Below are 23,853 nucleotides of genomic sequence, written 5' to 3' on the forward strand. Positions count from 1 at the left end.
TGAAATGCGGGATGATAGAGGGTCTGGGAGTTTAGGTGCGGGGTGAGGGAAAAAGGCGCAAAAGCGTAGGGAGGGGCGTCCGAATGACGCCACAATAAACAAAAGCCCAGGAAGGGCATGAAACGGCACCTGGGAAGGTGCGAAATGTAACGGCAAGGGGTCAGGGGGGGTAACCCGGCCGCCCCTGCGAAGGAACAAAAGGCTGGGGGGGTATAAGTAAGCCTGGAAAAGGAGAGGCGGCACAAACCAGGTAAGAGCTCACCTCTCTCGGGTAGGCTCTTAGTACCTGGAGAAGGGGAAGGATAAACGTTTGCCACCCAACCCACCCTAAAAGAATAACGGAAGAAGAGGGATGCAGACAGGAGCCAGTACGCGGAGTACTCTCTCTGTACAAGGTTCAAAAAAGATGGAGCGGGCAGAAGTAAGAACGGTGAGTACTCTTTAGGTACACGGTCCAAGAAAAGGAGCAGGCAGAAGAAGGAACGCTGAGTACTCTTTCGGTACACTGTCCAAGACACGTCGTATGCGGCATGTGTCCAGGAACGAAGGCTCGGGGATAACAAGGACTCGGGAGGAGCCTTGGGCAACTTCGGAACTGGACACAATGTGCCCAAAAGCATATGGCACTGTAATTATTTTGTTGTGTTTTATTTTCTGTAAGAAAATAAAATGCCTACGGCCTACAACTTTTCCATACACATGTTGTCTGTGATTTATTACTTAGGTAGGGATCTGGTAAGAGAAGCAAAGTGAGCCCACACTACTCAGCCTATTGGCGGAGGAACCAGGCACGGCCAAACTTTTCCTTGCCTTTCAATCAGGGCTGCGACGGGACGGCACTGCAGGGAATCCTAAGCGGGAGATGCACACCAGCCGGGACCCGACAGGGCACAGTGGTTACTTTCAGCAGCTACGTGGATGGAGGTGGTTGCTGGGGAGGACCCCCACTGCAGTTGCTCATTCTGCCTAACTTTAATGTCCTGCTTTATAGATGTCGTAATCTTCCATTATCTGGCTTCAGTCATTATATGAATCATTAGTATGATGAAGCCTGATCAGTTGTCTGGCTTTTTACTTGGTTTCATTACTTCAATATGATATTGTGATGCATTGGGAATACTAGAATGTTGTGTATTACAAATCCAAACCTGGCACAATGTTGCCTATTCTTTTTTAGCATGAGGCCATATCCTGATGCTCTATTTTGAACTGGTTGGAGAGATTTCAGAAACACTTGATACCCAAGTGTATAGTGTGTTAAAGTAGTTCATTTTGGTAACTTTAACTGCTGGAGTTACTTAAAACTTGTGAGAATTCAAGGAAGGAGATTTTATTTATTTATTTTTTTAAACATATAACATTGGTGGTGGGCTCGGTAGGGGGACATTGGGCCATCAGAGTTGAGTTATCCCCCAAATACTTTGTGTCTTCGAGTCCTAGTAGAACACAGGTGCACAACTTGCGGGCCAGTTGCGGCCCGCCATGCCCTTTTGTCCGGCCCGCGAAGAACAAAGAATTTCCTAATGGAGTGCGGCCCGCATGCAGCATCGGCTGCCCTCCTTTAGGAAAGTCTCTGTTGTCTTCTGGGCCGGACAAAACACTGGCCTTCATTGGTTCCGTGCACACGCATTACGTCGCTCATACGAGCCACGTAGTGCGTGTGTACTGCACCAATGGAGGGCCAGCACTACGGCTGGCATTGCCAGTAAGGCTTGATGCTGGAAGGCATTTCAGCCTTGCTACGCCCACGCCACCCATAGTGCCAGAAGCGTTGCCGTTGCAGCACGTCTGGTAAGTGGGGCGGGGGGGCGCCTCTGTATATTTGTGTGTCTCGGGTCTGTCCTGTGTTTTTTGTTTTTGTATGTTGAGATGGGGGTGGGGGGGTGTCGGGTCTGTAGGGGTGCATGGTGTATTGGTGTATGCGTGTGAGTTTGTGTGCCGAGTTGGGGGTGGGGTGGGTTCGGGTCTGTATGGGTGCATAGTGTATTGGTGTATGCTTGTGAGTTTGTGCTTAGTTAGGTGGTGGGGGGTTCGGGTCTGTATGGGTGCATGGTGTATGCTTTTAAGTTGGGGCATAGTGTGTGCTTGAGGGGTGGGGGCCATGGGCATAGGGTTTGGTTGGGGAGTGGGGGTCATGGGGCATAGTGTCTGGTTGAGGGGGTAGGAGCCATGGGGCATAGTGTTTGGTTGGGGGTGGGAGCCATGGGCATAGTGTATGGTTGGGGGGTGGGGGGTTATGGGGCATGCTGTTTGGTTGAAGGGTGGGGGCCATGGGACATAGTGTTTGGTTGGGGGCCAGGGGGCATAGTGTCGCACTCGGAGTGAACCCAATAATAAAGCTAAAACAGGCACAGTTAGGAGATGTACATCCTTTGCCTTTTGTCGAAGGCCATACTCCTCTTGGGCAACCCAAACAGCAAAGTATAGCACTCCAAAATAACGGAATGTCCAATCAAGGGTCAATAAAACATATATAATTTAATTAAACAGACAATATGCAATAACTAAATAGAAATAATTGATAACAATGGAAAATGTGTAGTACAAAATATGTTTGAAATACAAATAAAAATCGTTACACCTCAAACATATTCTTTTTCCATGTGTTTAATAAAAATTGGGGTTGAAAAAGCCTCTTGCCTTGCCACGCCCCGCCGCGCCTACTGGCCCACCCACATTTACTTTTCGGCCCACTATAGCCATCATGTAAGGTACTTTAGGCCCTAGGTCAAAATCGGTTGTGCACCCCTGTGAAGGTCCATTGACTTGGACTATATGAATGCCAGGTTTTCTCTTTTTCGATAAGTGAACATTGGAAGTTTCAATTTGCTCACTTTAAAATCCAGTGAGGGCAATGTAATTATGGATTTGTTGCAGGAACCTTGTTGTGTTAGTGTTATGTTTGTTCTTGTCACATATGATCAGCAACTGGGAGCCATTGGCATACAGTTTGAGCTGAAAGACGGTATGTACTTGATGAAAAGCGACAAGGGAAGAAGATGTCTGGGCCCCACTTTGTTCTTTTTCAAACACTGCTGGAAAAGTCATCATTGCATGATATGCAGGGATAACGGGTGCATCGAAGTTATGCTGTAGACCAATTCCTGAAGCCTAGGATGTCCTAGTGAGATTTGATCTAATATTGCTTTGGTTTTTAAGCTGTTATCGTGTATATATTTTACTAGCCCCTTTTGTGGGATTTTAAATCTCTTGCCTATTTGTTGAAAATGTAACATGCCTTGTTGTGTTGAGGCGTCCTAAAGTTTGTCATGCTTGCGTGACTTCATCCAAAAGTCTACATGCATGTCGAAGTGATTTATGATGCTTGAACCTAGCTAGCGAGCCATTGAGTATGTGAAGACTTAGAATTTGCTGTGCTCAGAATGCCCTTTGCAGAAATCTGCCCAATAAATATAATACGAATAGCAGCAACAGAGCAAGCCTTTATTTTATATACAACCACAGAGAAATGAACGGAGAAACGGGCATAGTATCCCGGTCCCGATGTGGACTGGAACACAGCAGTTGCACAGTGAGAACAGCGCTGGCGTGATCGAGCTGGATGGTAACCCGGGAACTGTTAGAATTACATGTTGGCTACTAGAGCGTGCGCATTTCTCAGCACATCTCTACTCCGAAAGGAAAGCACAAGTTGACACGTCCTTCTAGCCGCCATGGCAGCAGCAGGCAGGGGACTGGATATAACGAGGCACATCAAGCTGCTTGCTCCCTCCCCACTGTCTCCCAGAAGGTCCAGTATTTCTCTCCTCGTGAAGGTGATTCAGTGGAGTGAAGCGTAAATGCTTAAAGCGCTCTGAAGCCAGGTAACCAGTGAGCAGGCTTTTGCAGTAGTGTCCTCCAATATAGCAGGCTTTTCATTATTCAATTGAAATCTGGACGTACGTTTTTGTTTCGTCAAGTTTGTCATCTAAAATTTAAATGTGTAACTTTTCCACATATTACAATTGACATTTCACTTTGTTAAATACCTTAGATCCATTTCATCCAAAAGTGAACCATGCTTGGTTTACCTAACCTGTTTCTATACTAACATTTTATGTTGTCGGGCTTCCTTATGTACAGTGCTTAATTTGATAAAAAAAAATAGTGCCAGGGCCCAAATATTTTCGAGCATGCGGGGCACATATCTGGGTGGGCAGTTCACCTCCATTTGCTGCTCCCAGCAGTATCAACGTGTTTGGTGTTAAAGCCACAACTTCCACCTACTCGTTGAGGTTGATGGATGTACTATGGCAAATGTGTGATTTACAAATACCAATCCACATAGCATAACGATCGTTACATACTAGTTTGTGTCTTGAAATAAGCTAAATGTTTAATAGTTTCAGCATTGTTAACATGTTGCACTGATTCTATAGGTTGGCAAGTGGAACATGGTGACCATCTACCCAGAGGGCAAAAAAGAGCAAACCCGCTTTCCTCCTATGGTAAATTGATTTCAAATGCAAGCACAATCATTAATGAACATATGAACTTTCTTGTCAAACACTGCAGAAAGATCTTTTATTAGTTGACACTGAACAGGCACGCCTCTTCGACAGTGGCCTTTTCCCTCTATTTGTGCTGATGACTGCTGGCTGATGATGGTCATGTTAGTGTAGGCGCGCCCCCGCAGTGGCAGTGCTGCTGATTGTTACAAAAACGGAACTGCACTAATATCCTCTAGTCTGGCTGTAGTAGTGCGCCATTATAGCCAGTACAAGGGCACAGTATTGACGCCTTCCAGCTCCTTTTTATCCATGAAAATATAGAACTGTCACTGTCTGCCTGGGTTATCACGTTCATTAATATCTGTGAGCCAACCTAGGCTGCAGAGATCCTGGCCAGTGCAGCGTTGCTTATTTTGTGACTATGACTGACCTGCATTTAAAATAATGAAGTTAAAAATAAAGTTGACAGGAGACCACTGTGTCTGAGACAAGAAAGCGCTAGGGCTCATAAATAAGTGCCAGGGCTGAGCCCTGGTAAATGCCCCACACATTGTGTGATGCTTATGATCAACTTTTCTGTAAAAGTATTGGAACAAATGAGAGACTGCAATGCCCGAGTACGGACTTTCGGGAATGGTCTCTGAAAACAGCAAGAATTATTTTTGTTGCATCACGTCTTCATGTTCTAGGCACTTTACCCATGCACAATAGATATTTGTGTGAGAGGCGTGTAGGTTTGCATGAAATGACAATTCCTATTTCGATTGTTGTTTTTGTACAATTCATATTTGTAGCAAACTATTGCAGGTGTATAATTTGGGACAATGATTGCTGGATTCACTGCATTACCAAGTCTGTTTCTGGGAACAACCCTTAGCTTTGTGCATTGGTCCACTTAAGTGTCAACAGTGGGAGCCGTAAAACAGTGACTACTGTAGAAGTGCTAAATAAAAACGAAACAGTTTTCAGGGGCATACATTTCAATTTGTCCAGCTGCTAGCCGGCCATGAAGTGATTCGTCAAATCCGTTCTATGCATTCAGACCGTACACCATGTTTCACTTGCCAAGAGCCAATTATCACTTCCCAATGGCTAGCTGCGAGTACAAATGTTGCTCAGTCTGTGAGGAGTGAGGGAATGGACAGTAAGGGAAAGACTGGCTATGGGAAAGTGGGGTGGCAAAGGAAATGAGGAAAATATGAGGGTTGGCAACCAAGGACAAACTGGGGGGGTGTAGTGTTGGTAATTAGCATGTCACTTGCATGCTTCTGCCTGCTGATAGGCAGGCAGATTAAGTGTGGTGTATGCATAGGGGAAAAGATCACTACTAAAACGTTCTTCATAGGGGTAGAGAAGGTGTCCAACATGACATTTCTAAGTATTTAAAAGAATATTGCAATTGGTACCATGACTGTAACTCGTGCTAGGGAAGCTTCCAACTGATGTTTAAGAAAAGGTTTCTGCTGAGTTATGTGTTACACATGTTTTATCAATAGACTTCACATGGTCAAATAAAATCACCCGGGGACATTTCTCAATAGAAATTCAAGAATTGTAGATGTACCCATCTGTGAGCAACAGGATCCAGTAGAAGCCATTTGAAGTGGTTAAAAGGGAGCTGCTGCTTCAGGTGAAAAGCATGAGCCAGAAGTGGCTAATTACAGCAATACAAGGGTATATCAAACAGCTTCTACTGGATTCAGTTGCTGGTATACACCTTGCTTGACCTTCAGATAACTTATTAAAATGGCAGAAAATGAATGGCCTCCTTTTATGTACCATAAACCAAAGAATGTTGTGCAATATGTAACATTTACACTTTTTTTCCATCAAACTCGGAGCACAGAAATGGTCAGATCCATGCTGAAATACTTTGCGGTTGTTATACTTAACATACATTTTCTTTCCATGCACATACAAAATGCGTTTTTTATGCCTACTCTTACTTTGTCAACTTGTTTGCAGATTTGCTGCTGTTTTAATGTTTCTGACTTGCAATCTGGATTTTTTCAGGGTTTCTTTGCACATGGAGGCAAAGACGGACAACCCGTTGTCATGTTTCATATAGATGACCTGTGTGGAGATGTTTTGTTTTTGTGGTTTTTTTGGTGGGGGGCGGTGGATTGGGGAGAAGGAAAATATTTTTCTCCCATGGTAGTGTCTGGGCTACAAAAACTGCCTGAATGAGAATCCTATGTAAGCCAGTAAGATGCATTTAGTCTGTGTGACAAATCTGGGGCATTTGTCCCTTCTTCCCAGCAGGAACTACCCCATCCCCCCTCCCCCCCACCCCTTTGAGGCTAGGGATGTGATCAAGCTCAACAAAACCCTTCCTATGGGTTTGGGGAAAGCGTGACCTCACTGGGAGTGACTCCCCTCCAGTGGACAAGTACTCATATTCCGTAACTCTCTATAATGACTACCATGTCTGCCTAAATGGGAATTAAAACGACTGTTTCAGCTGATCCCTATTCAGACCACGTGACTATTACTTGCCTAATGTTGGCTCAAGGTATTGCTGGAATTATTACAAACTGCTACTGATAAACAGCACACCCTTTTTAAGTGCCAACGAGAATAAAGAGACAAGGAACTTTGAATGCAGAGAGAATAATCTTATGCAGAGAAGTATTTTCCATTGAAACTGTTGCATTTTTTGTGTATTTCACTTTTTCCTTTTTAGTACTCATGCCCTAGCAGTATTATAGCACTGTCCCTCTGTGTTAAAAAAAAAAAATGCAAAATGTTGTAGAAACAATTCGTAAGATTTTTTTAAATTGTTTTAGTTGAACTTTTTCAATTAGTCACCACATGTAAGTTACATATACAACCAATATATATATATATATATATCTTACGTCATTGTTGGGCATTCATATATAAAATGACAGTGGCAGGCACACTTAACGTAATTATTTTAGTGTTCGAGTTTGTACTAAATATCTGGTTACAGCATTCAGAGCATGAACAGCAATAGCACTATGTGGTCATTCTAAATGTACAAGATTATTAAACAAGGTAGTAGTGCGATCAATAAAATCTTAAAAAAAAGTCAGTCTATGTTCAGTAAACAAGAAACGCGTCCCTGAGATACTAGATTTAATCGTGCAAAGAAGCATACCGTGTCAATCAATGATTTGCTCGATGCATTAAAAACTTCGATCTTTTAGTTGAGATCTCTATTTTAAAAAGTGCATTTCTCGTAGATCGGCTAGTTTTGTACATTCAGTGAGAAGATGGTACGTCGACTTGTTTGTGTCGGCTAAGTTACAAAATCTACATGTGGTACTTAATGACTTATCTTTACTACATAGTGCAATTTTAATTTTGGTGGGCAATAAGTTCTGTCTAAATCGCAAGAATGTGTCTGCATATGATCTATCTGGGAATATTTGGATATAACTGGGAATTACATTAAGGGCTTTGAGAATTCTCCGGATCTGAAAGCGGAATATGTTCGGCATTTTTCTGATGTGAGGATCCAGCCATGTCTATATAGTTTAATTTTAGCTTCTGTGGCTGCTCTAAGAGAAGTTCGAGGGAGATGTCAGCGAGTTGAAGTGTGACATCACATGATTTTTGCCAGTTTGTTATAGGAGTTAACTGCTCGCTTTCGAACATGTTTTTGAGAACTGGAAATAAGTTTCTTGAGAGATCTGTTGAGAGAAAGCATTTTCTGTATAGTGATATCATGGCCCATGACACAACTGCTTCCAGGGATGTCAGCTCAAATTCGTAACGAATAAAAGCTTTTGAGATGCTGACAGGAACTGGTAAGACTGTTTTCCAGAAAATGCCTTCTAGAAAGTCACATTTAAACGGTTTAGACATGATTTTGGTTTGGCTGCCATAAGTGATTATAGGAACAGCTTTTTGTAAATAAAACATACGTGTAGGCAATAGCGAGAAAGATCCATATTTGTTCTGTAAAGCCTTTGCTTGAGTAGCCAATAGTCTCATTTTCAAGGTGAGTTCTTCTTTATATAGTTTACAGAGGGATCTGTATTAATGTTCACTCCCAGAAATTTTGATTTATTTTAATGAGAGAGTGTTTCGTTCGTTTCCAATTCAATTTGTAGGTGACTTTCTTAGGCAAATGCTGGAATATTAAAATATTCGAATTTAGGGTATTAATTTCTAAATTGTTAGCATCGGCAAAAGAAGATGCGGACGTGATAATTCTCTGCAGGCTGATAGGGGTTTTCTCAAAAAGAACAAGGTAATTAGCGTACAATAGGTATGGTATATGATGTATACCAAGTCGCGGGGGAAAATTAATGAACTTGATTTAAAACATTACAAAATTTGCTGATATAAAAGTTTTGACGGAAATGGACAGCCTTGTTTTAGGCCTGCATTAGTTTTAATCAAGTTAGATAGAAGGCCATCCGAAGAAAGTTTGATTTTAATACTAGTATTAGAATAAAACTGGGAAATTAGATAGTGAATGTAATCGGGACAATTAAGATTCAATAGTTTGTTCCATTAAATAGATCTCGAAATGGAGTCAAAAGCCTGCTTAAAATCGATCAGTGCTAAGTAGACTCGTTGTTTAGATCATATTGCTTGTGCTTTCATAGCAGACAATCAGATTTAATGCGGTGCCAATTTCAGGAACCAATCCGGATTGATGAATATCAGTTAGGTTTTTTTCATTGAGCCAATTGCTAAAATCACATATTAAAAGTCTGGCTAAAATCTTACCTGAGGCATCTAACAGCGCAATGGGACGATCATTTACTGGATTCATGCAATCTCCTTTTTTAAAGATGGGGATGACAATCGCTTCTTGCCAGGATGGTGGAATTTTCCTTCATTTAATGATGTTTTGAAAAATGACAGTCTCGGCCCATGCTTCCGGATTTGCTCTAAGGATAGCATTGGTTAGCAGATCAGGGCCAGGCGCTCTGGAAGTGCTCAGTTTTCTAATTATTAAAATATCTAGCATGTCAAATTTAAAATTGGATGAATTAGGCAATTCGCTAGTTGTTCAGTGGGCTTCATAAGTAAATTTTAATGGTTTGTCCAAGTAAGTTCGTCTATTATTTAGTTTGATCTATGTGCATTTTCAGGCCTTTTGTTTATTATCTTCCATATTTCCCCTGTTGATTTAGTTTCCTTTTGTTTTTGTGCAGCAAATGCTTGTTTTATTCTATTTCTATAATTAGTTTTTAATTTTTTTTTCTCATTATCCTGTGCGCTTGCGGGTAGTAGTCTTATTGCTCTGCGGAGTTCCTTTTTTTTAGGTTGTATATCTTAATGTTCCATGTATGTTTATGAATAAGTTGTTATAGTAAGACCACTATTTGTTTGGATTATAGTTTGAATAAAGTCATTATAAAAAAATTTGTTCTGGTGTCGTTTTGCTAGACTTTCTTTTAACAAAGCGATTCTGCAAGGGGTCCATTTAAGGTGATTTCTGCCGTTATTTGCCTCGATTGTTTATAATAGAGGGGCATTTTAGTAGAGTGAGGGAGCCAGCGGACTTCTAGTATGATGATCGCTTGCTAATGTTGGAATGATTTGAAAAGCCGCTATCAGATTGAGTTTTTAGAGATAAATACATAATCTCAAACAGTGAGAGTTACCTCTTCACCAAGTTGGTTGAGGTGCAATGTCATTAGAAAAGGAGCCATTTACCATAGAAAAATCTTATTTTCATTAGAGCTAGCCATTTGGCTGCTCTAGAGGTATGGGTCGATGAATGGGAAAGGTTCATATTAAAGTCACTCATAATTATTGTATTTACAATGTTAGGGTCTAATAAAGTACGATCAAGGATCTGTTCAATTCTTTTTTCTATAAATTGATCTACAGTGGGTGAAAGTGGATTCCAATTTATATTCATCGTCCTCGCATAGAACGGGTGTTCTGTATTAGAAGTGCATATGATTACCGGTTAAATTCCGGAATCCGGGCTAATCCATGGTTCAATAGATGATTTAGAATCATGTCTTACTGCTAGTAGAAGGCCAGCAGCCGGTCTTCCTTTTGCTGGTTTAGAGGCATCGATTGTATGAACTTGATCCGGCCAAATCAGAGCCTTCACCATCCACATCTCCTGTAATGCAACTATATCATGTTTATTTAATAATGTTGGTGTATTTATTTATTTGCATTTTTAAAGCGCAGCAGCTGCCCTGGGGCATGGTGGCGCTGTTACAAGAAGGTTTACTTGGCATGTTGAATCGGTTACAGGAATGGCTGTGGTTCCAGGGTTACATAGGGACCATAGCCATGATACAGTAGAATTTACAGACAATATTGTATGCGATACAATTGGAAACTGAGTTTCACTTAAATAGAGTGGTTTTCAAGGCTTTTCTGAAGGCTGTGTGGGATGTTTCCGCTCTTGGCTTGGGCGGAAGGGAGTTCCAAGCTTTTGGCGCTAGGACTTCGAAGCTCGAGCCGCCAGCTTTGACTCTGGTGAAGTTAGGGATTGTAAGTTGGTTGGCATATAGGTCCCTTTTGCATCTGAGTGATTGGACTGGTTGTATCCGTTCATTGAGGTAGCTAGGGGCGGTTTGGGCTATGCATCTATGTGTGATTGTGAGAGTCTTGAATTGAATGCGCTCTTTAACTGGGAGCCAATGGGCATTTTGCCTTGCTAGGGAGATGTGTTCTCTCTTTGGTATATTGAGGGCTGCTCTCAGGGCATTGTTTTGTGCAATCTGGAGTCTGTTAATGTTTTTGGCCGAGGTACCTAGCAGGAGGACGTTGCAGTAGTCTAGTTTCGCGCCTATAGTCGCTCTGGCGATGTTGAGGCGGTTTGTGGTGGACAGGTGGGGCTTTACTGCATTGATTATCTTGGTTGTAAGGGCTGCTGAGGAGGAGATGTAGCTGACATGTCTGTCCATGGACAGGGTGGAGTCTAGGTATACCCCCAGAGTTTTTACAGCTGGGGATACGGAGATTACTGAGTTCTCGATGAGGAAAGTACTGTATTCCTTGTCTAGCTTGTTGAGGGTTTCTTTAGGGCCTACTAGTAGGATCTCTGTCTTGTCTCCGTTGAGACAGAGGCCATTGGCTGCCATCCATGCCTGGATGATGGCATAAGTATTTTGTAGGGTTTTCAGGTCTTGCTCATAGTCACCAGTTAGTGGGAGAAGGATTTGAGTGTCGTCGGCATAGTTGGTGAACGTTATGCCGAATTCTTCTAAGTCGTTGAATAGTGGGAGTGTGAATAGGTTGTAGAGAGTTGGGGAGGTGCAAGACCCTTGTGGAACTCCAGTTGATTGGCGAGGGGGTGGCTGACGCTTGGTCTGAGTAAACTCTCATAGCTCTGCCTTCCAGGAAGGATGAGATCCAAGCTGTGGCATTGGATGAGAAGTGGGCCGTGTTGGTGAGATGTGTACTTAGTGTTTTGTGGTCGACTAAGTCGAACGCGGCTGACAGGTCAAGGCGTAGGAGGATGGCGCATTTGCCTTTATCCATGTTTTTTAGGAGTTGGTTCTTAAGGTCGAGTAGTGCTGACTCTGTGCCATGGCGTGGGCGGAAACCAGACTGTCTCTTACCTAGAATGTTGTGAGATTCAAGGTAAGCTTGTATCTGTAGGTATGCGGCCTTATCGAGGATTTTCAGCAGGAATGGCAGTGTAGAAGTTAGTAGGTGGGAGAACCCTTGAGTGTTCCACGAAACGATGGAGCATTAGTGTTGGTTTGATGGGTGATGCTAGTTATTTTGGTCTTTATCTCTAGCATTGGATACCCAGCTCCATTTAGACTTAACTGCCTGGGGCGTGTTTGTAGAGAAGGGTTGCAGTTACAGCACATGTAAGCTGGTTATTTTGATTTTGGACCTGATTCGATTGATGCAGCTCAGATGTATTGCTTTGATATCAAGTCCTTTCTCTAATAGAAAATGTTGGGGTTGCCAGACAACATTTTTCACTATCAAGGAGGGGCTGTTTATTTCAGCAATGTTTTGATGTGCTAGAATTAGATAGGATACCCCTTTGATGTCGGATGGATCAATATGGCTTAATTGTGGTATTGCATGAAATACGGTCAGCAAAGTCACCTTATTTGATCATTGTGACTCTTGATATTTCATCATTCAGCATTTTGGGACCAGCTCTCATTGCCACATTCGGAGTAGGTGTTTTTTGCATTTTGAAGCTCTTGTTCTAGGTTAGGGGCTATGGGGTTAGGGGCTATCAATGCATATTTAGTCGGGAAAAACGACTTTATTACAGTGAGTTTTGTATCATCTTCTCTACCAGTTGATTTGTCTGTCGGAGGAGAACCATTGGCAAATAGTGTTCTTCTGCCCAATTCTTTTAGTTTTTCTTCAAGCGTCATAAAGGACTTAGTGTCATGATCTAAATTGACGTAAAAGGTTGGACCTCCAAGCGGAGAAATAGATCTCTTTTGATGAAGACAATGATGGATAGTTTCTAGGACTGATGCATTGTTTGAGTAAACCGACGGGTTCATAAGGTGTTCCGTGGTGATGGATTTATTTGTATTGGTAGCATCCTTCAACATTACGTTAACATTCAACTCAGGATCATTTGCGTTGGATGTCTTACCTTTCAATGGCACAGCACCTGAAGTGAGGGATCAACCACCATTACTGAGTACTCCAATAGTCGTGTCTTTGTTGGGAGAAGGCAAATTCGCCGGTTGGGGTTCTGCAATGGAGATATTAGCCACACATTATATAGTTTTTGATTTGTTCTTTTTGGAGATTGGTACATTTTTTTTATTTATTTTTTATATTTAATATTTTTGTTGTTTATTAGCAGTTTGGAAAAGCAGAGAATTTTGGTCAACCTCGATGTCCATTGTTCTCTTTCTGGTTTTCTGCGCTTGTTCTGGGAAGGTCAAGTGAAGAGATCATAACAGGGTAACTTTACTTCAGAATGCACAATGCAATCAGAGTCTGGTGGTTGAGGGGAGATGGTCATTTCCTCAGACAGTTCAATCACCTCAGCGGAATTTAAATGAACGGATGCATCCTCAGTTGAGGTTGCTACCTGACCTTGTGCTGTGTCATCAGAAGAGATGGAGGTAATCACAGAAGATATAACAGGTGGAATTAGTATTGTTTGTAAGATACTCGGTAAGTTTGAAACCAACCAGTCAAGCTTTTTTGTGAGAGTTAGGGTAAGAGCTTCTTGAGTTGCAGCTCTTGAATCCAAGATTTCGAATAGTTTGTTTAGTGTAAAAATAGTTGTTAATGGAAGTGAGCACAGCTTCTAGAGCCGGGTTGGTTATTGAGGGGAAAACCAAACGATGGTCGTGGAATTGGCTTGGCAGAGGAAGGAGCTGCAGAGACTGTCGATTCTGGAGAGGAAATAATGTAATTTGGACAGTCTGTTGGTAATAGTTCAGGTGAATTGAATTGTCTAGATAGTCCATGCTCAGTGACCATTTTAATGTAATTAGTATTTGAGAAAGTCGAGGAAGAGGCGACTCCTTGGGTTGAGTGAGCCATGGGTAGTGGGAGATTTAGACCTGCCTTCAAAGCTCGAGATTCTAAATTCAATGCAAAGGCCGCCACTTCTTGTGCATTTGGTGGTCTATTTAGAAGTTGTGAATAAAGAGAAAGGTGGGGGCTGAAGTGAAGTCAAAATGTGGTTCATTTGAGTGAACCGGTTGAAAGCATGGGGTGTTAAAGTTCTCCTTTCTGGGTGACCGTGTCTGATCATTTATGCAGTTTTGCATTGTTTTGTCGGACAAGTAAGTTGGCTTCGGTTCAGAAAGGATTTCTATTTTCTTTGAGCTGGCCATTATAGGAGGAATTACTGCGTTAGAGAGAGGTTTGCCTAGTTCTCCATTATGAAGGCTGTTTTCTGTGGTTAGTCTGTAAACCGTCATGAAAAGGAGATAATTGAAGGCCTGGCCGTATTACAATTGGAATTCTCTGCCCATAGCAAGGAGGCGGCAACAGCATTCCCAACGTTAATCTGTTACGCTCACCTGGTATCCACGGGGACGCCACCCAGCTGTGGGGACTCTGGTATCCTTCTCAGCCTCTCCCCGGTACGATCAGCTGAGAGGTTCTGACTGGAATACAGGTGGGCAATGTTCAAGACTGGTGGGCAATGTTCAAGACTGGGCAACTGGGGTAAGAGCCTCCCAACACCCCGTATGCCCGCAGCCCCTCCCTGGACCTTTCCTCACTTTGTTATGGGTTTTGGCGTGATCTCCGTCCTGCCTTCTTGACAGGGGTGCGTTGTTCGTTGTGGGCGAGTGCGATCTAGTTACTTCACTGATGCAGGCCCTTTAGTCTTTCAGGTAGGTCTTATTACTGTTTTTCTTGTATGCCTTTCTTGAGTTTAAGTAATGTCTTTTCTCTCTCATGGGTGTGTTGAAGTTCGCTGTGGAACGTTGGCTGAGTTGGGACTCGCCGGTAGGTGATGGTGCTTCGAGAGCGCCTTGATGTGGTAATTAGGCGCTATGCGCAGCGCTATGATGCCTTGCCTTTGCTAACCTGTTGTCTTTTGTTCCCGTAGGTTGTGGTGCTCACCCGGAGCAAGAAGTCCCCAGGTGATGATGGGCGACTCGTGAGGTAAGCTGCCAGCACAATTGTAAAATGTCTAATGTCCTGTTTCTCTCCTTTTTGCAGATCAGTCGGTCCGGGAGGCTCACTGTTCCTTGGATGCTGTTTGCAGGAGCGGAGGGCAGCTAGCGGTGGAATCACAGGTAAGCTGCTGCTATTAACAATGTTCTTTTGTTTTTCAGATGCTGTTCTTCCGAGGTTCGCAGGTGCAGCTGAACACGATGAGCGTCACATTGCAGGATTGCAAAGTAACGCGAAGCGTGTCCTTCAAGTCGGTGTGGATTAAATAGCTTCAGAAAAGTAGTTCAGGTAAAGTAGTTGCTAGGCTACCACACCCAAAACAAGACCTTACCTGGTGGCATGACCATGCTGCACCTGTGGTGGGCCTGCGAATGGGCACTGAGACCAGTAGGCAACAGGAATGAATCCTCCGCTCTGAAGTCAAGGACCACTGAGTGTGCTGTGATGGGCAGGGTACAGCAAGCAACTACTTATGAAATTGCGTCACTGAGGAGTGGGGTGAACGGTCATGTCCCCGCTGAGACGCCACTCTACTGGAGCACACCAGATGACCGCAAAAATACCAAGGTTGTCCCGGGTGAATGGAGGCGAATTCTGGATGGTGAAGATTGCCAGAGGCCAGAGTTGCAACCACAAAAGTTAAACCAGCCAGAGAGCTGGAGGGGGGGAAGCCTGCAGGGTTTAAGCAGTCTGTCCAAGACCTAAAACTAGTGGAAAGGAAACAAGTTGGTGGAGGAAGCCATTCCTCCTCTCAAAGAACTCGTGTGTATGTGGATCTACAACTTTTCTTGAGGAGCCTAAAGAGCAGCACTCTCCATAACTGTCCTTCGTCAAAAAGAAAAAAAAAAACCTGAATACTTAATCAATTTAACAAAACATATCTTCCTTTATTATATTTCAGGTAAAAACATGGAAATGTGTAAAAAGATCAGATTATGATCCTCCCCTGGTATAGCAAAAGTTTGCTGGGGCGTCTACGCATTTCGCGGCTTTAATCGCTGCTTGTTCACAACAAAGTGCCTCACTTCACCCGTACACATTTGAAAGCAATAAGTCACTGGTCTGGGATGGAAATGAACAAAGGACTTTCGTAAATGACCCACAGTAATACATCTAGATTCCATCTGCCATCTTTATCTAGTTGTTTACATTCCTAATCATTGGGTCATTTTATTAAACCTCAATAACATCCGTTCGTAATTAAACTGTGCTCTCTTGTGGAATCTGTTACATTTTACTTCTGGTCAATAAACTGTTCTGCTGCTTCATTCTACCACCAATATTTTTTCCCATAACATACAATTGTAATTATTTCAATGTTTTGCCATATGGATTCTCTAAATCTGCGTGGCATATTCTCGTTTGAAGAACCCCTTTCTTTGAATAATGACACTGAGTTGCTGTATCGGTACTGCAGCATCCGTTGGAGACATGGCATTATTACCAGTATCCAATGTGAACATTCAGCTGCAAAATGGAAAGTGAAATGGCAACATTTCGGCTTCTGTTGTAAGATTGGCTATCTATAAAGTGCCTAGTGCAGCTGGCAATATATGAAACTGGTATTCAAGGTACCAAAGTGCAATATGCAATAGCAGCATACTGACCTTTATCTAAAGTGTATAGTGCCTAAGGTGCTTAGTGCATAGCAGCATATGTTGACCTAAACATTTGCTCTGAGCATTTGTTCAAGTGCATAATGCATCTCATCCAATACCTTACATCTATAACAGACCCTGTCCATTGTCGATTGATCTAATTTCCACAATTAGATAAATCTTTTTTTGGTTTGTGGTGGTCATCCCAAGTGTTCAACAACCATCTCATTTCCCATAAAGTGCCCAGTGCATCCATTCCTATGGCCGCATGAATTCCCTGACTGTGGTAGGTCGTTTACAATCCTGTGATTTAAACATTTCTTAATATGTCCATGATGGCTGTTAGGCAGTACAGTCAATTATTCCACCCTTGACCAGGCTAAGTGTTTCACAGAGAACCTGTTCAATTCACATCATTGTCCAAGGTGCATAAGAAACAACCACCGATTATTAAAACTTCTGAAAACCTTATACTGTTAAAATTGGGAATAAAACGGACACTAAATATCATCTCAGTAATAGTATTGAAAATGGCAACAAATTCTAAAATTGAAGCCAGTCACGTGGAAGGAGCAATTGATCACAGAAGGAAGCATGGAAAACTGGATTCCAAATACAGGGGACCGTTACCCTTATGAAGATTTACATAAGTTAGGGTACATGTTTGTGCTCCAGCAAAATAGATGTTCTCTTAATAACCCAGAAATGTATAGAGTTATTCGTCTATATTGTGTCCATTCGGCTGCTTACTTTCAATCGAGGATGCAACAGTTCTTTTTGTCGCAACATGCGTTATGTCCCCTCCCCTAGGACCAATTTCAATTTTGTAAATTCCAAAGAAGCCAAATCTTTTCATGTCATTGTTTATTGTGGCATTCAGCAAAGTGTTTGGCCATGGGATAGTTCACATCACTGTGTAAAATGGCTCGCACATGTTATTGGATGCAGATTTTCAGTTTGGACTTAGTGTTACCTATGCACCATTTATGACAGGCACATGTGAAGACATATACCACATACTGTTTCGCCAGTTATTTTTTTATTGGGACAAAAAGGTATTATTATTTAAATAATAAAAATGAAGCCCTCGGGTCTAATTCCTTCTAGTTCATCACATCCGTTACATTTGAACAATTTGCTTCCTAAAAGACAACCTTGAGGGGCATGGCCTAGCAGGGCCATGTTATGCCTGTACAATTTTGATTTGCCTACCCACTTGACACAATCTCTGCCCCTAGAAGATCACTTCATTGTATGTAATGAGCCAGGGGACACAAATTCAAGTTACAATTTATTAGCCAGCCGTAAAGTCACATGCCACCTTAATTATATACATTCACACAGCACACTGATTCTTGCTTGTCTCGAGTCAAGTATTTCTAGGTAGTGGAGAGTTCAAATTCTGCACCCTTAGTTGATCCATGCCGTGGTGACAAATCCCCGCATTACTTTTCTCAGGCAAGAGTGCTTCGCCCTTGTGTGCCAAATTGCACATCAATGGCCATCTGTCAAGATCATAGACTAACCTCATAGCCATACTGCAGTCAGTTTCTCGCAGCTCGACTGTATCATATTGCTAATCATGGCTAAGGTGTTGCTCTGACCGCTCTAGTGGCTTGGTCAGTGCTTCTAAGAGGAATATAATATACTTTTGGCTTCAGCACCTTTCATAGTTATAATAGTATGATGAGGGCATTACGTGAGGGGGGAGATTTGAGGTCCACTGCTTATGTGCTTTGGCGAAACTGGCTAAGGTAAGGAAGGCCTTTTGGAGTTAGTTGTAACTAAGATCTGACAATGTGGTTTTCCAGTGACCTTTGTGAGGCTGGTCTGGTGTGGGTTTGCCGTTTAGTACACGATAAGAAGCATTGGGAATGGGCTAATTGGCTTTAAATCTATGGTTGTGTCTTGCCATAACAAAGTGGTCCTTAAAGAAAATGTCCACAGCGCCCAAACTGTGATACAACCTGTAGCGTGCAATGTCTTTGTCTATTTTCAGAATCTGTATGTGCAGTTGATTAGAAAAGGGAGAGCAGGGCATATGTCTCGAGCCTCATATTAGGCGAAAGGAAGAAGGTGGCTGCCTCACAAGGATTGCCCTCCCCGTATAGCCGAAGTTCCGTTCTTCCAATTGGACTGCCTGTAGCCTCGTCGGCAGTATGTCCGCTATAATGTAACCATACAGGTATCGTATTGCTTGGTAAAACTTAGTGGGGCAGGTGGGTAAGCAGTAATTGTACTATTATCTGACACTGTTTCTGTTCATGTTTCTGGTATTTGACTTCTTGCATGTGCAGGCAGAAGTCACTGGATGTAAAGAATAACAATGTTCCTGCAGTCACAGAAGAGACTTGCTTGTGAGATATGAAATAAGGCAGAGACCCTTTGAAGTAGCAAAAGGACAGAACTTAAAGACCCTAAAGATAGCAGTCCCTTTTTTACATTTCCCACTGAGCTGAAGAAAAGTCCTATAAACTTTACATTTGTCCATTCTTTATTACACTGGATCAGAGAATTTCTTTGTTAATACTTGCAGCTGGAGCACAAAACTGTATTTTGTCTGTAATGTCCTTGATTAACTGAGGTATATGCTTGTGGAGTAAATGAGTCACTTTTACAGAAATATAACACATCTGCAGGATATAGTTTTTCTCCCAATTCTATATTTCTGTATGTTTTTTATTTTAGATTGTAGTTTTAACAATTTATTCAGTAACACGTTATTGGACAAGTGATATACGCTGAGGTTCGGAAGACAGTTGTTTTAATATAGGTAACTCTTATATTTCTATGTGCACATTAGGTATGATGCTGGTAAAGATGGATTTATTGATCTTATGGAACTAAAATTAATGATGGAAAAACTTGAAGCACCTCAAACACACCTCGGACTGAAAAACATGATTAAAGAAGTAGATGAAGATTTGGATTGTAAACTCAATTTCCGAGAGGTAAGAGGGATAAATTTACACTTCATAATCGCCTATGTCTATGGGGACTGAATCTTATGTGGTGGACAATAGACCTTGATTGCACAGATGGACAGTGCTTTACTGTGTTAAATTGGAAATATTTTTGTGCTACTGTGCTCTATGCTGAGGGTGCTATTTATCCATGCCTTCATTCCGATTATACTTGAGTGTTGTTGCGTTGTACCCACATGATTTGAAGTATGTACACTAGTTCTACTTGAAGTTAACATACATTTCTTTGATGGGTTTAGCCATGACCAGGATGTTTTATTTAAAGTATTGTGTGCACCTGTATAAGCCATTTTATACACAGTTCATATCTGAATATTTTTGAAATGATCTCATTATTTCACATGTTCCCATTTGTATATTCTTAATCTGATACTCTAGCACCAAATTGGATTTTCCATGTTCTTCGAGCAGCATTGGCAGGTATCAAAGGTTCTGGTTGGAATGAAATTCACTCATCTGCTTACAATCCCCTTCTAGAAATTGCACGAAGTAGCTCAATTTTATAGACTGAGCGGAATGGACGTTTGATGGTAAACAGTGTTATGGTATAATAAACAATAGAAGTTGTAGATGTGGATGAAGTTTTAGGTACCTGGTGATTTTCTTGAAAACTGAAACCAGTTTGGTGCCAAAGATCCTTGTGCTTTCAGGCACATTACAAACTGGAAGACCGTGTCCTTAGCTGTTCTTACTATATACAGCTATATCTTCAGACACCAAAGTCTTGTGTTGAGGCGGGGTGGGGGGGATTAGATTCTTTAGCAAGAGTTTTGTCTTGATCTAATGTTCGACTGCTCTGGGAAACAAGTGATGGGCTACTATGCCATGTGGATTGCTACCTGTAAAAGCATGTGAAATGCCAAGGATTCAGTCTGTTGCTTCCTTTGCCCTTGTGTAGGGTAGCTTAAAGATAAGTGTTTAATTAAGGAGACACTCAGTACAAAGAGTTTATTATTTTCAGGAAATGTTTGCCCCCTCGCTGATCAGCAGGTGTGTGTGTGTGTGTGTGTGTCCTACAGTCGCTGCATCATTTTAATTTTGAAGTGGTAAGTTTGGTTGAGTCAACCAAACATGTGCATGTTTGTTATACCTTGGGGGTGGGAGGGATCAGATGGGGAGTAGGTGCAGAGGGAGGACTCGTAACAAAGATCTGCATGTAACAGTCTCTGCCAAGCTTACCACATGGAACTGTTTTGTGTGCGCTTGCCATTGAAGATGCTAGTTGACCACATGGAATTCAACAATGTCACTGTAGCTCGTTTAGAGTGCACTAGATTTGGGTCAAGCTGGTTTCTATGCTTTTGGTCCTCTCTGGCAGCTGACTGTCTACGCTTGGACTGTCCTCTGGACCAAACCACCAGGTACTTCTTAAAACTTCAGGTAACTATCAAGGGTTTATGTAGGGAATATCTGGTCTAATCATGTTCACCATTTTACCTGTGATGTAAATCAACCTGATGGAGCGTATTGTGATGAATTGAGGCAATTAGTCACTTCTCCCGAAGGGGGAGCCCCTCCCCGTGGGGGTAGGAGATGAGGCTGCTCCTCAACAACCTCCCTAGGGGTTGAGGTTAAGTAGGACCTCATTGGGAGAAGATCCCCCATAGGGGCAGGGGACTACCATTCCTGTGGGGAACTCCCGAAGCCAAGATATATAATGGCATATATGGGACTGTCCCCCCCCTATCCAATACTTCGAATTATCAAGACTTGAAAGGCGCAATAGAAAAGAGCAGCTGGCTCTAACTGAAAAGCCTAAATCCAGAGAGACGAGGGGATTTAAAGAGGAGTGTTCGATAACTCTGTAGAGGAAAAAGAGGATTGCTTGGAGAAGCAGGGGAGGTGCCCTGGTAACGTTGCTATAACTGGAGGTTGGGCCGTGGACAAGCTCGGAGCCCAAAGTTGCTGGATCTGTCAACCGAGAAGAGAGCTGCATAGAGACTGAAGGAGATGAGACTCTGACCTGAGCGGCATCTGAGTAGTGGTCATGGCGTGACCACAAGACTACAGTTGTTGGCAGGCTGCCCGGGCAATGACGCAGAGACCGCCAAGGGGAGACTGCTACAGCTGTCTAGGTTCCGCAGTGAGGAATAATGTTGGGGGAGAGGGGACGAGCTGCGTCTTGGCAAAGATGCCAGCAAGGAGATGAACAAAGACAGAATACACGGAGAGACCTGAACTGTGTGCAACCCTGAGAGGTTCCCACCTGAACAAGAAGGCAACAGGAAACCAGGGAATAACGGGAACTGAGGCGTGAATCCTTAAGAATGCTAAAAGTCGTCCCAGTAGAAACGAGAAAAGTGAGAAAGTAAATCTGAAAAACCTGAACTGCCTGGGTGAAGGAAAGAACAGCATAACCCCCTCTAAAAGGGAAACCAATAGAAGTGAAGGAGAAAAGGAGTTGTTGCCAAATGTGAACTGCCTAAATGGCAAAGAGAATAATAGATGACCATAAAAGGGAGAGAGAGAACAAGAGATAGCTGTAAGAGTTGGAAACAAACATCAAAGTTGGGCAGGCTGGGAAGCCAAACATTCTTACAAGAATTTCAGTACATTATTGATACCTAGTGATAATATTGCAGGAAATAATAACTGAATTTACAAAGATGCTAGAATTCATAGAGGGTAAAAAATAGTCCAGCAGAAAAAATATCGAAATAAAGGCGAAGTGTAATGATGGGGAGTGAGTTTAGGTGTAAAAAAGAAAAGATTTTGGTTAAAATTGTGATGAAGTGGAAGGAGACGAGGAGAGTTTAGGAGAAGGAGAGGCAAGTCTGGGGGGGGGGGTCTGCATGGTCCCACCCCCAAAAAAGGAATTTCTACAATGGGCAATGTTCAGGCATGCTGATCTTTTTTTCTTGCACTTTGTAATTGTATATCACTGTTATTTCAGAGATAAAATCACAGTAAACCATATTATACTGGAAGAAATGGAAGATTAATCCTGTGTGTGAAGTGAATGAGTGGTATATAAGAACGACTGACAATGAGCCGAAGGCTCCAGAAACCTTAACAACAATTCAGAAGAGAAATATACCGACAAGAGAAATAAGAATCCCATAGAGACTTATAGTTTGCCTGAATATGCAAACCCTTTCAAGATTAAGGAACCAACCATACTCTAGCTAGGAAAGTCATTGCATCAAAGATAGGGAGCAGCAAGAGCCCGTTGAGCGAGTTGTATGAGCTAATACAAGGAGTCACGAAAGAAAATTGCATATTGACTGGAGTTTAAAAGACCATAGTGAATGGTACAAGAAGCACCTGTCTGGAAAAGGGAGACTTTCTCCTGACCTTATTTTTTTTGGTTCAACTTAGGGATGGGGTCAGATAGCATTAGTTTTTGGACAGTGTACTCCTTCTTTTTGGACATTTCAAGACGATCGAGCATATAAGTAGGTAAGGAATGCCCTATAACGATGGGGATAGTTAAGTTTTCACCATATCTTTGAATACAGTAATTTTAAAGATTCCTTCCGAGTGTCTGTGTCGTCCTTCTGATCTGCCATAGTTTCCAATGATTATCTGTTTGAAAAATGTACTGTGGGAGTTTGGGGGGTGAGGGGATTTCTAGCTGCTCCCATTTACCCAGGTAGGTAATCCTTAAACTGTTGTTCACACTTGATTAAAATTGTCAAGCAAATTATCTAAACCCTTTTGGTTGATTTTGCTGTAAAGGTTTGTATTTGTTGGTCAGATATTGCAGTAAAGGTTTCTATTTGTTGGTCAGAATTCAGATTACAGTGAGCGATACATTCAGGTGATCATCAAAAATGGCACTGAAACTTAACTTTTCGATCACTTCATTTAACATTCAGATTGTTGCCAAATACTGTTCTTTATGTAATTGAGTTTCTCTTTTAACAGTCATATTGAGTATCTGTATCGCAACATAACAACACACATAAAATAAAACTTTCAAATGGATTGTGTCCTCCCACGTATATCTTTGATATACGTATCTCGTCAGATTTATTGCTTCGACAAAACATTTCTCGGCATAGGGCACTGTGCACAATGTCGTGGCTTCAATGTCCCTTGAGTGTCACCATGGCGTGTCAACATCATCAGTATAAGTAGCTTGAGTACTAACGGTGCGCTTTTCTTCTTCGAATGGATTGTCCTCCCACGTATTCCTCATCTTATGATAATATTCGTATCCCAGAGTGCGTAGGGTTCGAGGCCGAGGAGTTGTCCCTCGAGATCCGCCATCGAGCGCCAATGTCATCTGCTGTATAAAGCACTCGAGCAGCGCCCGTTACCTCAGTTCCGTTTTTCCGCATTACGAACGAC

General features: G+C 42.3%; 1 protein-coding gene across 1 annotated transcript in view; it reads left to right on the top strand.

The window, feature by feature from the left end:
- EFHD2 (EF-hand domain family member D2) overlaps positions 1-23,853 on the top strand; it is a 313,776-nt gene that overhangs the window by 110,871 nt on the left and 179,052 nt on the right. Inside the window, exon 2 of the mRNA XM_069610892.1 lies at positions 19,380-19,527. Within this exon, the coding sequence (XP_069466993.1) occupies positions 19,380-19,527 (148 nt within the window). The remainder of the gene's footprint in view (positions 1-19,379; positions 19,528-23,853) is intronic.

This window comes from Ambystoma mexicanum, chromosome 8, assembly GCF_040938575.1.
Source record: "Ambystoma mexicanum isolate Mex_15411 chromosome 8, UKY_AmexF1_1, whole genome shotgun sequence".
In the NCBI taxonomy this organism is placed as follows: domain Eukaryota; kingdom Metazoa; phylum Chordata; class Amphibia; order Caudata; family Ambystomatidae; genus Ambystoma; species Ambystoma mexicanum.